The following is a 15,802-nucleotide window of genomic DNA, read 5'->3' on the forward strand; positions in this document are numbered from 1 at the left end:
TCCATATATTTCATGTACAAATATGTCTAAAGTGGTTTTGTCTCATTTTTTTTTTTTTAAATTTATTATTTACAAGTCCATCGACAATGAAAAACTATAAATGTAATTTTTGCACTATATATTAAAAATTCATCAATTTATATATTTTTTTAATTTGATTTACCTATCAATTATTCATTATTTACAGTAATTAATTATATTATAAGCAAATGGAAAAAAAGAATGACTTCTCTTAAAGCAGTGTTAAATTTTCCATAGATGATCATAATAGAGCCCCACCCTAACTGCAGTACACCTGACCCATGGGTGATAAAGAACGAGGGCCTATTTGATTGGTATTTGGCAGGAATCTGGAGCACTTGAAAGTGAATTTCATAGATCCGTCACATGATACTTTAGCATTCCATTTATATATCAGGTTCCTGTGAAATTGGAAAGGGAAATATTTCCTAATATTGTGTCTTGATATGCTAAAATATATCTTGAAATATGGCTAGATGAGTCATTTGGAACAAAAAGAGATTTTAATGCCCCCGTAATCGAAGATTCGGGGGCATATAGTTTTTGCCCTGTCCGTCCGTCTGTCTGTCTGTCTAACTGTCTGTCTGTTTGTCCGCAAAAACTTTAACCTTGCCCATAACTTTTGATTGGTTGGAGCTATGGCTTTCATATTTCACATGTGTATTCCTTGTGACAAGACCTTCTTTGGGTACCATCATATTTGACCTTTTGACCTTGACCTTGCAGTTTGACCCACTTTTGCAAAATTTTATGAGACTTTAATCTTGGCCATAACTTTTGAACACTTGGAGCTTGGGCTTTCAAACTTCACAAGTGTATTTGTTGTGATAAGGCCTTCCTTTGTATACCGACATCTTTGACCCTTTGACCTTGACCTTGGAGTTTGACCTACTGTTGAAAAAAGTTTAACCTTGGCTATAACATTTGAACAGTTTGAGCTAGGGCTTTCATACTTCTCATTTTTACTCCTTGTGACAAGACCTTTCTTTGCATATCAACAACTTTGACCTTTTGAGCTTGGAGTTTGACCTACTTTAATTTTGGAAAAAAATTAACCTTGGCCATAACTTTTGAACAGTTAGTGCTACGGTTTTCATACTTCACATATGTATTTCTAATGATAGGACCTTTCTGTAGATACCAACAACTTTGACCTTTTGACCTTGACCTTGGAGTTTAACCTACATTTGAAAAACTTAAACCTTGGCCATAACTTTTGAACATTTGGTATTAGGGCTGTCATGCTTCACATATGCATTCCTTGTGACAAGACCTTCCTTTAAATAACAACAACTGTGACCCTTTGACCTTAACCTGAAAGTTTGACCTACTTTTGAAAAACTTTAGTCTTGGGCATAACTTTTGAACAGTTGGTGTTAGGGCTTTCATACTTCACATGTGTATTCCTTGTGACAAGACCTTCCTTTGGATACCAACAATTTTGGCATTGACCTTGGAGTTTGACCTACTTTTAAAATTTTTAACATTGGTCATAACATTTGAACGTTTAGTTCTAGGGCTTTCACATTTCACGATCATGTGCACCACTTGTGACAAGAACTTCCCTTGGGTATCATTTGACCTTGACCTTGCCATTTTACTTACTTTAAGAAAACTTTAACTTTTGCCATAATTTTTCAACGGTTTGTACTAGGGCTTTCATATTTCACAGGTATATTCCTAGAGACAAGACCTTTCTTTGGGTAGTATCATTTTTGATTTCTTGACTTGGAGTTTGACTTGCATTTAAGAAACTTTAACCTTCACCATAAGCTGTCATACGGGGACATCAGTGTTTCACAAACACATCTTGTTATGTTTGCTTTTACCCGAAACTTGCTCGAAATCACACCAGACAAGCTAATCATTTTTCTTTATAAGTCAGACATCTTTGTAAGAAAGAGATATAATTCTATGTAAATACCTTTCTGTTCATGTTTCAGGGTCAACTGATTATAAATTAAGTCAGTCATAACTCTTTTCTTGTTTAGTACAGCTGTACTGTAGCATAACTTCTAACTAGTTAGTTACTTCAATCATTTCCTTTCTGCGAAGAAAATTATTACAAGCTAAATATACTGTAGAAGTCAACTAACAAAATAAATATAAATTCCAAAAATATTTAAAAACAACAACAACAACAACATATACACATATTATAAAGTATTTTTTAATGTGACAATGTCAACTGGACACATTGAACGCTTGAATTTGTTGCTTATCTATTGATTTTTCGAATATTGCAGTTGGTTGTTTGATGATAAGGAGCAAATACATTAACAACCTAAGGATAAATATTTACCACATTTCATAACTACCATAAAAATCAAAGCAAGCTTATGATGTGAAAGTTCTCTTGATACAAAATGTTAAAATTTGACATAATTATTTTGTACAACCCTTCAAGCATGGTGAAAGTCTTAATTTTAACGAAGGAATAGAAGACAAAAAAAAAAAAATAACACTAAATAAGTATATACATTAACACATATGCCCGCTTTTCTTACTTAAAAAGTAGCTTGGGAAAGACTGTCTGGTCATTTACAATGTGCACCTTATATATTAACGCCGATACCCAGTCCTTGTACACTGTTTTTAGATTTTAAAACTTTTTTCCCAGCTTGCTTTTAGTTTTTCTATAATATCCAGTCTTCCAATATAATTTAATGCGCAGCATAGCTTTCCTCTGTTCAGAAAACCCTCATCCACAAGCTTTTCCAATGAAGATATAAGCATTTCACAATAATTCGCAGTGGTTTGTTCTATGGTTTCCCTGATTGATTCCTTTAATCCTAGAAAGCGTAATAATCTATTCTGATCTCTAGTAACTTGCTTACCGATGTGTTTGCACTCAGACATGGAAATAGGTTCCAGAGGTCTATACACACTTCGGTACTCATATTTTTCTTTTGTTACGCTTTCAATTTCTTCTGCAAAGTGGGCGTTATCATGATTTTTGAGATATTCTTTTAAGACATCGATGTGGTTTAGACGAGGACTGCTTCTTCTCCATTTGAGAAGAATTTGGAAGACCTGTTCTGGTAAAGGGAGATTCTTCCGGAAGATGTCTGCAAAATGGCTTTCTCCTAGTAGGTCTGTACATATGAAATCTGTATCTCTGAGCTTGGGCGAAATGAAGTCAAATACGAAATTTGTATCTGAAACATAATATTGGCCAGATAATTTCTCTATACTCTTACAGAATTTTAAAAATAATTTCACTCACGCATATTGTTTTGATGTTTACATACCATCTTCCTCCAAGACGTGCTCCATGTCCTCATCGTCTGTGTCATCCATCTAAAATGAGAAATGAAAGCAAAAGTATTGCACTGTCACACTACTGAAATCATTTGTCTGTAAATGTGTGACTGGAATGTAATTTTGGAGAGAGGAACATTTAGCAAATTTGATATCAAAAAGGATATTTTTCATGAATAGTGTTAAGTAGTATGGCTTGTGTTTCTTTTCTTTCTCTTTTTATTATACCTTTTCCCAATCCGAAAGCAATTTCACACCATCGATTATTTCTTTTTCCTTCAAGGAGCAAGTTCTGCAGTGACCACTGTAAAATTCTATTTCTTCATCACGTATAAAGCATAGATTGGTTTCGTCACAAAAAGTGCTTGTCTTACATTTAAATCCAGAAGTGATCGTTAAACTGGGATGCACAACTTTTGCAATGTCTTTGAGACTTGATGTGATGGCCTCTTTGACTTCAATGTTGACCTTTATTTCGGCAGTAACTGAACTCCTCCTAAAGATTTGAATCTGTATTGTATTATTACTACATCCAATAGCTATAAATCGATGACGATGCTCAAAGATGGCTACATTCTGGTATATACACCCCTTCTTGTTTTCTATTGTTATTGGCCACAGCTTATTAGCACAGTGTGTCGTAAGTCTTTGAAAAACGTGAAGAGCAGGAACAGGGAGTTGAAAACAAAGAATGGACGATTTTTCATAGTTGTTCAAAATTTCAGGTGAATACGGAACAGAATTCATGCATGGTACCGCTAAAATTGACGTTTCGCCATTTGATTCTTCATTCACTTTTGTTACCTCTGTAATAAAACACAATTCTTTCATATATGAAAGTAGTTCATGCTTGTGTTCTAAAAATGTGACGCTTTGTTTTTGCTTCCAAATTTCGTCCAAAAGACGATGTGAAAGCTCGCCATTTTCTTGAAACAATTTCCATTGTGAAAAGAAATTTCTCGTAATAGCTTTATTAAAGCTGCTTCTCACGGTTATGATGCATTTGAAAGCATCTATGAGAAAGTTTACATCAAGAAAAACGGAGTCTCGCAGAATGTCTGTGTCAAAATACAATATTAAACCAATTTCGTGGAAGAATGACAACATAAAGATGATGTTTTTTCTATCCAGTCTAGTATTGGTAGGAAAACTATCCTGCATTTTTTCGACATCTTCAATATTTATTATTTTTTGCTCCTTTCTTTTTTCAATAAATGTTCTTTCGAAAAGACTCCATATGTTGGGAACTAAACGTTTCCAATTTAGGTGTTCTTTAGCTATTTTCTTTATGCAATCCTTTATTTCATACAAATTGCTATTGTCGTCAAATGAGACGGAAAACTCTCTCTCATGATGTACATTTTCCAGAAGATTTTCCATTTTGCTTCTCAGGTTCATAAAGTATTCCTCAATATCCTAAAATGAAATAAATAAGGCAGATTAATCAGTCCCAGGAAGATAATGGAAACAATTTAGATAATTACATTTGTTCATTTCGCAAAAACAGTAAAGAAACCATCTCTTTTTGGATATTTGTCTGTGCTATCATCATGAAAGTGTTTCTAGTGCTGACAATATGGTACACAGGAAAATATCCAAGATATAATTTTGACGCATATTTAGTGTTAATTTTCACTCATGGACTCACATTATTATGTTCCCCAAACGAAGTTTGGGAACATATTGTTTTTCTTTCTTTTTTCAAAATTTCTTCTCCGGTACTTTTTTGTTCGCAACTGTTCTCAGAAACTATTCATCCGATTGAGATGAAACCATCCTAGAGTTGACAGGCATATTGTGTAGATGTGCTGAACAAAGGTCAATTTGCGCGCACATGCATGCACGTGAGTGTGCGTGCAATAAGTAAAATGACTGATATATTTAATATAGCCATAGCTTTTCACATTTTTGATGAAATGCTTTGAAACTCAAACCATAAAGATATATTAGAGAAGATAACATGGTCAAATTCGCATGAACTCACGCCCATGCGCTTCGCTCTGATTGGCTCAAACAAAAATCTCAATATCTTCATTGATTTGTGACAAAATCCTTTGAAATTTTAGATATAGGTATATATTATAAGGTTCTACAATATGTTATAATTATACTGAAATTCTTGAAAACTCGCGCATGCACGGTTCTGCAATTTGATTGGCTGAAACTATAAGTGGCTATAATTTCTTTCGTTTTCAACAAAACAGAATGAAATTTAGAATAAAGATAGGTATAATGAATTCCTACATTATGCTACTATCAAAATTGAATGCAAGGACGTGCATGCGCTTGTGCTGAAATCTGATTAGCTAATACTTTATAGGCTGTTTCTCTCTTACAATTCAATATAATCTTTGAAATATAAGACATTGACATATTTTATAAGGTACTATAAGAATATACCAGGTTTATGTGAGAAATCTAGAAAATACACTCAAGCACGTTTGCTGAAATTTGATTAGCTAAGGTTGTTAGAATATATATCGTTCTTAATTGTTAACGAAAGAAGACGAAATTTAGAGTATATATAAATAATACAAGTTCCTACATTATTCAATCATCAGAAATGAGTAGGACATGCGTGCACACGTACGTGCTGATATCTGATTTTGATATTCATGTTGCTCAAACAATCTATGTTTTCAGTGACATTCTTTGGAATTTAAAATGGAGCTTTTTATTATGGCATTCTATCAGATTTTGTAAATGTACATGGTAATTTTCGAAATCATGTGCTTGCATGTGTACTGTTTTGCTTATGCTCAATGTGCTATATCTGCTTTTTTAATTCTTTAAAATACTTTTGATAATAAGTTGTTAAAGTCTAGGTTTTGCTTAATTTGTTGAAGCATATAGGTAATGGGGCCCCAAAGTAAGTAGGGGGAGCGTTTGAGGAACACCTGTAACGGTCTCTGTTACGATTAAAACTAGTTTATGTTGCAGTTATCTGACTCTCAATATGTTTTTTTTTTAAAAAAAAAACCTTCAACGTATGCAGAATAAGGAATATACATTTTTTTCATACACTAACTCACCTCCTCTGATTTTCCTTCTGTATGGGTCGCTACCAGAATGATTGTTGGCGTTTCATCCCCGGAGAAGGCATTTATGTACTGCAACCAAAATCTTATGTACTCTACAACATAATTTAATTCATCAAATCAGACATCTATACTAAGTTTATAAATTAATAATTTTTTTGCAAATAAACTCCGAAACGGGTGCACCAGAATTCTTACTTACTCCTTTAAGAATACGCTATATACAAGAAGATGTCCGTAAACTATATTTAGATTTCACTCGCATAGTAAGTATCGTACATTAATTAAAAGTCTACTTTCATTTTCTATAAACAGCCATGAAACAGCAAAAACGTGAGTAAGGTGGCATTTCCGGTTGGCGGATCTAAGTTACTGGCAATTTTTAATGAAACTGACAACAAGCAATCGTTTATTTATTTCATAAATCAATTCATCACTGAATTATTCAATCAGAACTTGATTTAAATGATATTAAAAGAAATAAGTTGTATAACCGATTAAAAAGGGAAATGAGCAAGTTATTTTCGTCATTCACCGATCTTAATATTGACATACAGCACCGAGCACGATGTTAAATAAAAAAAGAGGCGATTATAGCTGCATGAACATAAAAAAGCTTTTGCGTGAATTTTCATTGAAATAATGGTAAATCATTTATAACACTATAAGTTGTGAATATATTTGTATATCGAAAGACCATTACATGTATGTAGTAGGGTTTCCTAATAAATTTATCGGTAAAATTTGTATATATTCCTCACTTAGAGCATCGTGGCAACGAACCCAAAGTACAATTTGTACTTCGTAATAAGCTTGCTTATATGAAAAGAGAAAATTAATGAATAAGGTGTCGTTCAAACACAATTAAACTGTAAAATGTTGTGCTTTAATCAATACATTTCATTTTTTTCTGAATACAGTCTTTTATATCAAATACTCGGCCTATTCATAGGGCGTTAAAAGCTTATTTTTGCACAGGTACTTGGGCCTTAGCTTATAAATATGTATGTACCTTATTGATATGTAAAAAAGTAAAGTACATTTTTTACATATCAATAAGGGACATACATATTTATAAACCAAGACCAAAGTACCTGTGAATTTTTGCCCCTCCCCCCCCCCCCTCCCCAAAAAAAAAATTATAAGTAAAATGTGCATATTCCCTGCTTTTATCCTTAACGGAAATGAAATAGGAGCATCTGAAGTACAATATCCATAACATAGTATAATTGGTTTCACAATAAACATCAATTACTGAAATTTTTTTTGAGTTTTTACAAAGGGGTGGGGTGGGGTGGGGTGGAGAAGTACATATACTTCATGCTGGATTTTGAACAAAGCATTTCTTCCTGCTATAAGCCTGTAGGCTGTCAGTAGAAACTACAATATATTTTCTGTCGGTAGTGGTATAAATTAATTTTCCCGCGCTTGCGCGCGCGGGGTTTCATCTAGTGTCTTTATAGATTACAATTTTGAAAATCAAAGAAAAAGTGAAAGAAATATTTTTTCAGAATGTGAACTGAGAAATAATTTCTAAATAGCCCCTTCCTCTTAAAAATTATGCTTTATATATCTGTTAGTTTGTTAATTGAAAGTATGAAGTTATAGATAAATAAGTTATGGAGAATATTTACATTGTTTGATTTTACTTTTGTATTCTTAATCGAGTTTAACACGTTTAAATTGACCCTGTTGTTCTTCATAAGTTTTAAAATTTTCCCCTCTGTTTTCCTTTGCGGTTTAAACTTAAATCAAAGGATGCTTTGTCGAATTTTCGTTTACAATTGGCAGAAAAACTCTGAAGGAGAAGTTAAAATGCACAGTAGACGTATGAATGTCGGTCAACTTCTTTAAAAGAAAGCTTACATGAACCTTTGGCTCTCAGGCCATAGATACTGAAAAATAAAGAGATTTATGAGTTTCTTTCGTCTATCGTCTTCAAAGAATTGTCCACAAAACTCTGTTTAACACGAATAGCCAGCTTACTTTTACAAAGGGTGAAAAAGCAAAAATGAAATTACTTTCATTTGTTCAGCCCCTGAATATCACATCAAAAATAGACATTTATGGGCTTATTCGTCTATCGGCTTCAAAGAATTGTCCACAAATGTATAACGTTAGCCAACTTACTTTTACAAAGGGGGGAAATGCAAAAGTAAAATTACTTTCATTTGTCCAGCCCCTAAACATCATATCTCCTCTTTGGTCTTCCACCACATCCTGCAACTCTCTACTCATGTCCATCACCAGGATGTAAAAGGCACTACGTCGGAGATATATATGGTGAGTAGCGTAGTACTCGTACTGCCCGGCAAAATCGTAAAAGTCAATTGTTTGAAACATATCTGCCTTCTTGCGCGTTATTTCCGGAACTAGATGAAGGAAATTGGGAATTTTATTTTTTTCAGACTTTTGACTTTTAATATTCTTTGATTGTTTACCCCTAAATGCAGGTACATCTGTATTCGTATTAATGGGGTTTTTATTTGTCGACGTTTGGCGGTTACTGTGACTGTCAAGATTTCCCTGTTTCCTCTGCATTTTACTTTCAAAATCTAGACTGCTAGGTTGCACTTTTCGTTTCATTGGTCTCTTAATATTATCTTTGGCTACACACTTCACCTTTAGACTGGAAACATCTACTGTGACTGTTTCTTTGGTTTTCAAATTTAAATCTGAATTAAAAGAAAAATATGAAATATTATTAGCAATACATATATTATACAATTTACATTAAAAATTATCAATCAGTCATGCTTTAACTAAAATGTATTTCAAGAATATAATTTTTATGAAAGTTCTTGGATTTTCAACCTTGAAGTGTTGTTGCATCAGTTTTATGAATTTCCACGCTTTGTGTTGATTCTGTGGACGCTACAATGTCCTCAATGCTATGCTCTGTTGTTAATCTTTTGAGCAATGTTGTCTTGCCGACACCTTTGCATCCTAAAATCAATCCTTGTGCATGACATATCTCGCTTTTTTCCATTTGAAGAAGTTTAAGGAATGCTGGGTATCCATTTCTACCCAGAGAAAGGACTTCTAAAGGAATTTTTACTGGAATTCAAAGAAGCGAAACCGGTACTTTTTTTTTTAAATGCAAGGTACATTAAACGATATGTATGCCATTATTTATCCTTTTGATGTTAAAAAGCTAAATCTTGCCATTGTATCTTATATCTGATTAACTACCTTGTATCTTCCTTAAATACCTGTTTATATTTTGTTTTACATACGTTTCAATGCTACTTCCTTGTGTATAGAGGAGTCTTCTATGGTTGGATGAATCAGTATTTCTAAACCAAGGCGTTCCATCAACACATCATTGTCTTTTGAACTTACTCGAAGAATTGTTTCCCCTTGTTTTGATGTGTACCCTTTTGTCCTACAATATTCTTGCACAGAGTCAATGTCAGCGTTTTTCAAAAAGTAACTAATGAATTTCTGAGAACGCACTGATTGTACTAAGCGATCTCGTTCTCTTTTTGATATAAAAGTAACAATGTCTTCTCTGCTTACAGTCAAATATTCATTAAGTGGCCATTTTATCAAAGAAGTACTTCCCAGTTTTGAAGAAAATATTTTTTGAACTTGATGTAGATGTTTCATCCAGGTTTCGTCACTTTCTGCTGAAGTGGTGTACTTTTTCATCAACAACAAGGAATACAAAAGAGGTTTTGTTTCGTCATTCAAAGCATCTAATAGAAAATAGAAACATTTGTAATTAACATGGAAAGTTCGAAAAAACTGTAATATACAAAATATAATTGTTTCTTTCACAAGCATCTTATAGCTGTTCCTGTGCTTTGATTTTGCTTTCAAGAATTAAAGCAATGGATGCTGAGATCATCTATTAATTATTTATAGTATCTAACAAAACAAACAAAAGAAAAGAAAAACAACAACAACAACAAAACCAAAATAACAACATTATATGACTGTTAACATGCACCAGACTATGTAATTGAAAACTTTTAAGATAACTTCCATAACTAGTGACGTCGCCCGCGTGGCGCAGTGGTCAGAGCGTCTGCTTTATAGTCGCGAAGTAAGGATTTGATACTTACGTCGTGGGTTCGAATCCCACTGTGGGACGTGGAGACCGGTCCTTCGGATGAGACCGTATAAACCGAGGCCCCGTGTCGGAGTAGTTGCTGGCATGAAAAAGATCCCTCACTGCTCAATGGCCGTAAGTGCCGAGTATAGGACAAAATTTGCAGCTCTCCACCGGCAAGTGGAGGCATCTACATATGAGTGAAAAATTCTCGAGAGAGACGTTAAACAACATACAAACAAAGAAACATAACTAGTGACCGGTTTTTCAGACTAAAGTACATTAATTTTGTGAATTTCCAAGTGACAAGGGGCCTAGTGTCTTTTGAAAAAAAAAAAACCCTAAGGGTACTGTGAGCAATGAACTCATTTCTCGGCAGTGTGTAAATGAGATTCTGTGAAAGTTCCATTGAATTTCATTCAGAAGGGTTGAATTAACAAAGTGGGTCCCTTTATCGTGTATAATGGCAAAGTCCTTATTTAGATTTGGGAAATCCAAAATATCTGTCTGATCAAAACTAAAAATAGGAGGCGCAAAATAGCACTATAAAATAAAGATTCCGTGAAAGTCTCATTACATTTTATTTAGTAGCTGGATTTGCGGATAAGATATTGGTACCCCCAATATTATTGAAAGAATGGCACTGTCAATGTCCTGCTTTGGGAAACCCTAAATATATGTCCCTTGGAAACGTAAAATAGGAGGTGCACAATGTCAATGTATAATAAAGAATCTGTGAAAGTCATAAGATTTCATTCAATGGTAAAGGAGGAGCTGCGATAACTGATGGTTACCCTTAAGTGCAACGGACGGACGTACTGATTGAAGAACGACACCCCATCACTATATATCCCCACTTTTCAAGTGGGGGTATAATAATAATGAGGGAGCTAAATTTACTATCAAGCAATGATTATGGAACTTGTTTCTCCCATTATACAAACATGATATGCGTATCTTAGGTTCATCTTTAAACAAGTGGAATAAAGCAGCCATTCAGAATGGACATAGAGTAAAGCAGCGACAAAGAATCATCCTAGGTATTTCAGAGCACGGTCTTAACATAAAAAAGAACAAACGTACGGGACTGAAGAAACACAGTTGATAATGGGAGAAAAAGGCTTTTGGTAACTACGGCACTACAATTCTTGCCTGCGGTCTACCAAGAATGAAGATATGATCAATTTAGGATACTGCAAACAGGGTTATTTTCGCCCATTCGCACTTACAAACAATTTTGCCCCGTTTTAAATTCGCCATTCACAGTTTTGTTTAAGAAATTATGTATTGTGTTTTTTGAAATTCGCCCACCTGTGATTAGGGCAAAAGGTTTAAAAATAAAATGGGGGAAAAATTTCTTTGTATACAGTATCTATAAATTTGACATGATATCACATTCTTGGAGATTTACCGTTTAACAAAATCAAAAACCAATTAATAAACGTTTGTTTAAATTACACGTCAGGTAACTCTTGAGGGCTCGAACTTCGATCTCCCGAAGTTCTTGATCGCTTGAAGTGAGTCTCCGGTCCCGAATTTTTCCCCTATATAACTAAGCAAATTTACTCTTGATTTCTCGAACTCTTGATCTCTCGAAACCCTTGATCCCTCGAAGTCAAAATGCAGTCCCACTATGCATATTCTATTAGAATTTACCCTCGATACCTCGAAGTGGCTACGTGTACCCCAGGGTTACATAATTAACACCTTTACCTGGGCACTTAAATGGTCCCAGGCAGAAGACGCGGGTCTCGAGGAATGGGATGTTTATTCAGGTGACACCTATGCTGCAAGGTGATAATTGATTTATAATTAATCATATTTTACCTATATGCTATTAAAATAATTATCATCGTCTGTCCTACGATAATTTAGAGACGCAATGTCAGTGGAAAGTAGTAATTGATTAAAAAACGAAACACTAATTTAATTCTTATTTCGAGTCAGTGTCAAAGTTAAACGAAATATGAAAAAGCAGAAACAGCCTCATTGTCAGTATGACGACTATTATTGGACAAATACTTACAGAACTGCGTTCAATGATCATGTTTGGAGTAGTCAATGCTATGTACGACGCTGTAAAATGTCGTTTTCATGTAACGAATGCGTAGTATGATGTCCGTATTACAAAGAATAAATAAATATACATGAAATGACGATACACATTTTTTGCGTTATTCAGTTTAATGAAATATTCGTCTAAATTACGTAAAAAATATCGTTGTTTTATAAAAACCTCGTGTAAAAGATTAGCACTGCATAAAAATCATTACATCCGGTAAGACTAATTTTAAAACCTGTCAACAAACCCGGAAAATTCCTGACTCTTGAAAACTCGAACTCTTGATCTCTCGAAGTTTTTCCTCAGTCCCGGGGACTTCGAGTTATCGAGAGCTACCTGTATAAGTAAAATGGTAATGAAAAAGGTGAAGGTAACGAACATTGACCCATCTCAAAAACAACAAAAACAAATCCTTGAACAGGGCATAAAACAGGGACCCCGATAATTCTATAGGTGGTTATATTTCATAATAAAAAGGAACTATGGCCACCATAAAATTACAAAATACTAACTTCAAACGAGGTTGCTGAAATCCCTGTAACTTTACTGTCAGTAGACTGCCTTGGTTTCAAAATTGTTTGTACGTACGCAGAGCATGCTCATCAATATCGAATATGTTGGGATACATAAACACCAAATAAATAAAGAAAATTGACAATGGAAAAGCTGAAGTCATTTCGGTTGGCATAAATTTACTTGTTAGTTTGCCGTTATCGTCTATAGTCAATAAAACATCCAAATATGAAACGTGTGTCAGACTCTGTAGTGTCTTTTATTCTGAGTTTCCTGGGATATGTCGAGTCGACATATGAATGGAAATCTCTATTTTTTATTAACATAAAGTCGTCGATATATCTAAATGTCGAGTTGAAGGCCACAGTAAGTATTTTATGCATCTCATGTAAAGGTTTTTGAATAAATTCTGCTTCATAGGAATATTAAAACAGTTCGGCTTATAAAGGAGCACAGGTAGTGGCTCTTGGAAATCCAACAGTTTGTTTGAAGACATGGTCTCCAAAGATTACATGGATGTTGTCAATGAGGAGCTCTAGCATCGTATTTTTAAGAACGTAATTTTATTGATGACCAATCACAAAATATGAAAATTTCCGAACTCAATTTTTATTAGAGAAGCAGTTGTCTAGGATATAAAAAACCTAGTTTTTAATTTACCCTGAGGAATGATTGAATAAAGTGTAGAAAAATCATTTTTTTTTTTAAGTTACTGACTTTTGAAATTTTGTACTTTAAATTTTCTAAAAAATCTTTCGAGGTTTTGAGAATCCACATTTGATTTACGTAACTTCTAGATTATGCTGTAGCACAGTACATGTATGTCTAAAGTTTTTTTCTTTTCAGTAGTTAATAATTTTGTGAGGAGTAAAGAAAGGGGCTTGGTAGAGCATTTGCTAGACCTCACAATGTATCTGTAGATGTAGAATTCAACTTGAATATTGTAGAATGGAAGACTGAACTGTTTTGAGATTAAGAATCTTATTTATGTTCAGGCATCTATTCTTTTGATGGCAAATTTAAGGAACCAATAGGTTCAAGGGAACCCAGTAAAGTTTAGTGAAAAGTTTTAAATAGTAGTAAAGTTTTAAATATGATGAAGACCCAATTATTTATTGACGTAAGGTAAAAGTGAATCAAAAGAGACATCATGTATATTTGGTCTATTGTATGATAAATGTCCATAACTACGCCTACGTCTCAGTGTAATTCTAAAAAGCCCCATCACATTCACACTTACATATTGTGGGCTTAATAGATTCTCTACATTACATGTATTAGTTGCAACCATACGAAAACGCTGCGCCTAGGTTTTGATCTACTATTTTTTTCCATGTTTACGGAATAGAGCTTGAATCAGGACTATTACCTGGATGACATTTTTTCTCCAAAATTCTTCCCCTCATTGAAAAACAAAAGATGGTCAGGCGTATTGAAATGTTTATAAAATATAAAAATGTTGATGATTTATTTCAAACCTGTGCCCCTACATTCTCTTATTGAGAGAACTCTCATTTTCCCCAATATAAATCAGTCCACATAGAATAAATTCAATTCCGTAGACAACATTTTACAAGTCCAATTTCCTCCGTTTTAGTATAAAAACTTTGTCTCGTGAGATTGCTTTTAAAAATAGACTTGTTATTAAGATATCACAAGTCTTACAAATTTAAGTAGAACATTTGGAAATTGAACACATGGGGTCCGAAAAGGAATTTGATTGAAGAGTTGTAATCTTTTATTTTAGTAAAGGTTTGGTTTGTTTTATAGCAAAACCGGTTATCCGCTGACTGTCAGAGCCTGTGTCCCTTATAGACTCTACAGATTGACCCCTTTTTATACTGGGCGCTGTGTCTTCCAGTATGGAATCGTTTATCTTTTTAATACCCATAGAAGAATATAAACCGAGAAACAAGTATCCACGGGGACAGACTGTCCACCAGCAGAATACAAGCTCAGTGGTTAAAATAATAGAGGTGACGATAACGTACAGTGATCCATCTAAAAAAATCTACAAGCAATTCAAATCTGTAAGCAGGGCGTAAAACACAGACCCCCAGAAATTGCAGAGGTGAGATGAGGTGCCTAGAGAAACAAAGAACCTACGACGCTTTTAATAACTGTATGTTTTGTACTGAATACAAGACGTAGCAGAAATTGCCCATTTTAGTCATTCTCATGTACGATATTGCTCGCGCAAGTCAAGTTGCACGAGCGGAAAAACCTTTGAATTACAATTGAGGCAATCATACGCATTTGGCGGTTATGCCAAACCACAGCAATAATAAACAAATAAGCCTAATCATAGGGATTCATATCAGAGGTATTCAGCGTAGAAGGCTCAAAAAAAAAAAAAAAAAAAAAAAAAAAAAACTTTCCTTTACACATTCCAACATTTTTGAATTAGTCTTATAAATAAACAAAAAACAAGGCTATAGCGACAGAAATGAACCATTTAAACAATCATTACATGTAGCATAAACTCATGGCATCTTTATAGATGAGAAAGTGTAGCAAGAAAAAAAAACCAATAAACGCTACTGTCCGATAGACCAGTTATATATTTAATAAAAAAATGTGTGGAGATAACGAACAGTATTCGAGCTCAAAAGTCCAGTAAACATTACAAAAAAGAGCAGAGCAAACACCGACCTCTAAGATATCAGAGATGGGATCAGGTGCCATGGAGGAATGAACGTCCCATGACGAGCGGTCACACCCGCCGTGCGCTCCTTGTCATGATCGGAAAATCACGGAAAAATCAGTCGACAATTCAGTGTGTAAAAAATGGCCTAACAATTAGTATGAAAAAAGTGAGTCAGCATTTGAATTAATGATAGATTGTATTTGCTG

General features: G+C 34.1%; 1 protein-coding gene across 1 annotated transcript; it reads right to left on the minus strand.

The window, feature by feature from the left end:
• Positions 1–2,616: 2,616 nt before the first annotated feature.
• LOC133194953 (uncharacterized) lies at positions 2,617–10,004 on the minus strand. The gene is made up of 7 exons (XM_061330848.1): positions 9,557–10,004; positions 9,135–9,377; positions 8,486–8,995; positions 6,315–6,415; positions 3,511–4,698; positions 3,273–3,321; positions 2,617–3,179 (listed from the first exon to the last, which is right to left on the minus strand). Exons 1-7 carry the CDS (start codon positions 9,969–9,971, stop codon positions 2,617–2,619), a joined length of 3,069 nt encoding a protein of 1,022 aa, XP_061186832.1. The 5' UTR covers positions 9,972–10,004.
• Between the last annotated feature and the right edge of the window lie 5,798 nt (positions 10,005–15,802).

Source organism: Saccostrea echinata, unplaced genomic scaffold (assembly GCF_033153115.1).
Source record: "Saccostrea echinata isolate AGI-Se365-2 ecotype Australia unplaced genomic scaffold, CSIRO_AGI_Sech_v1 ptg000029l, whole genome shotgun sequence".
NCBI classification, from domain to species: domain Eukaryota; kingdom Metazoa; phylum Mollusca; class Bivalvia; order Ostreida; family Ostreidae; genus Saccostrea; species Saccostrea echinata.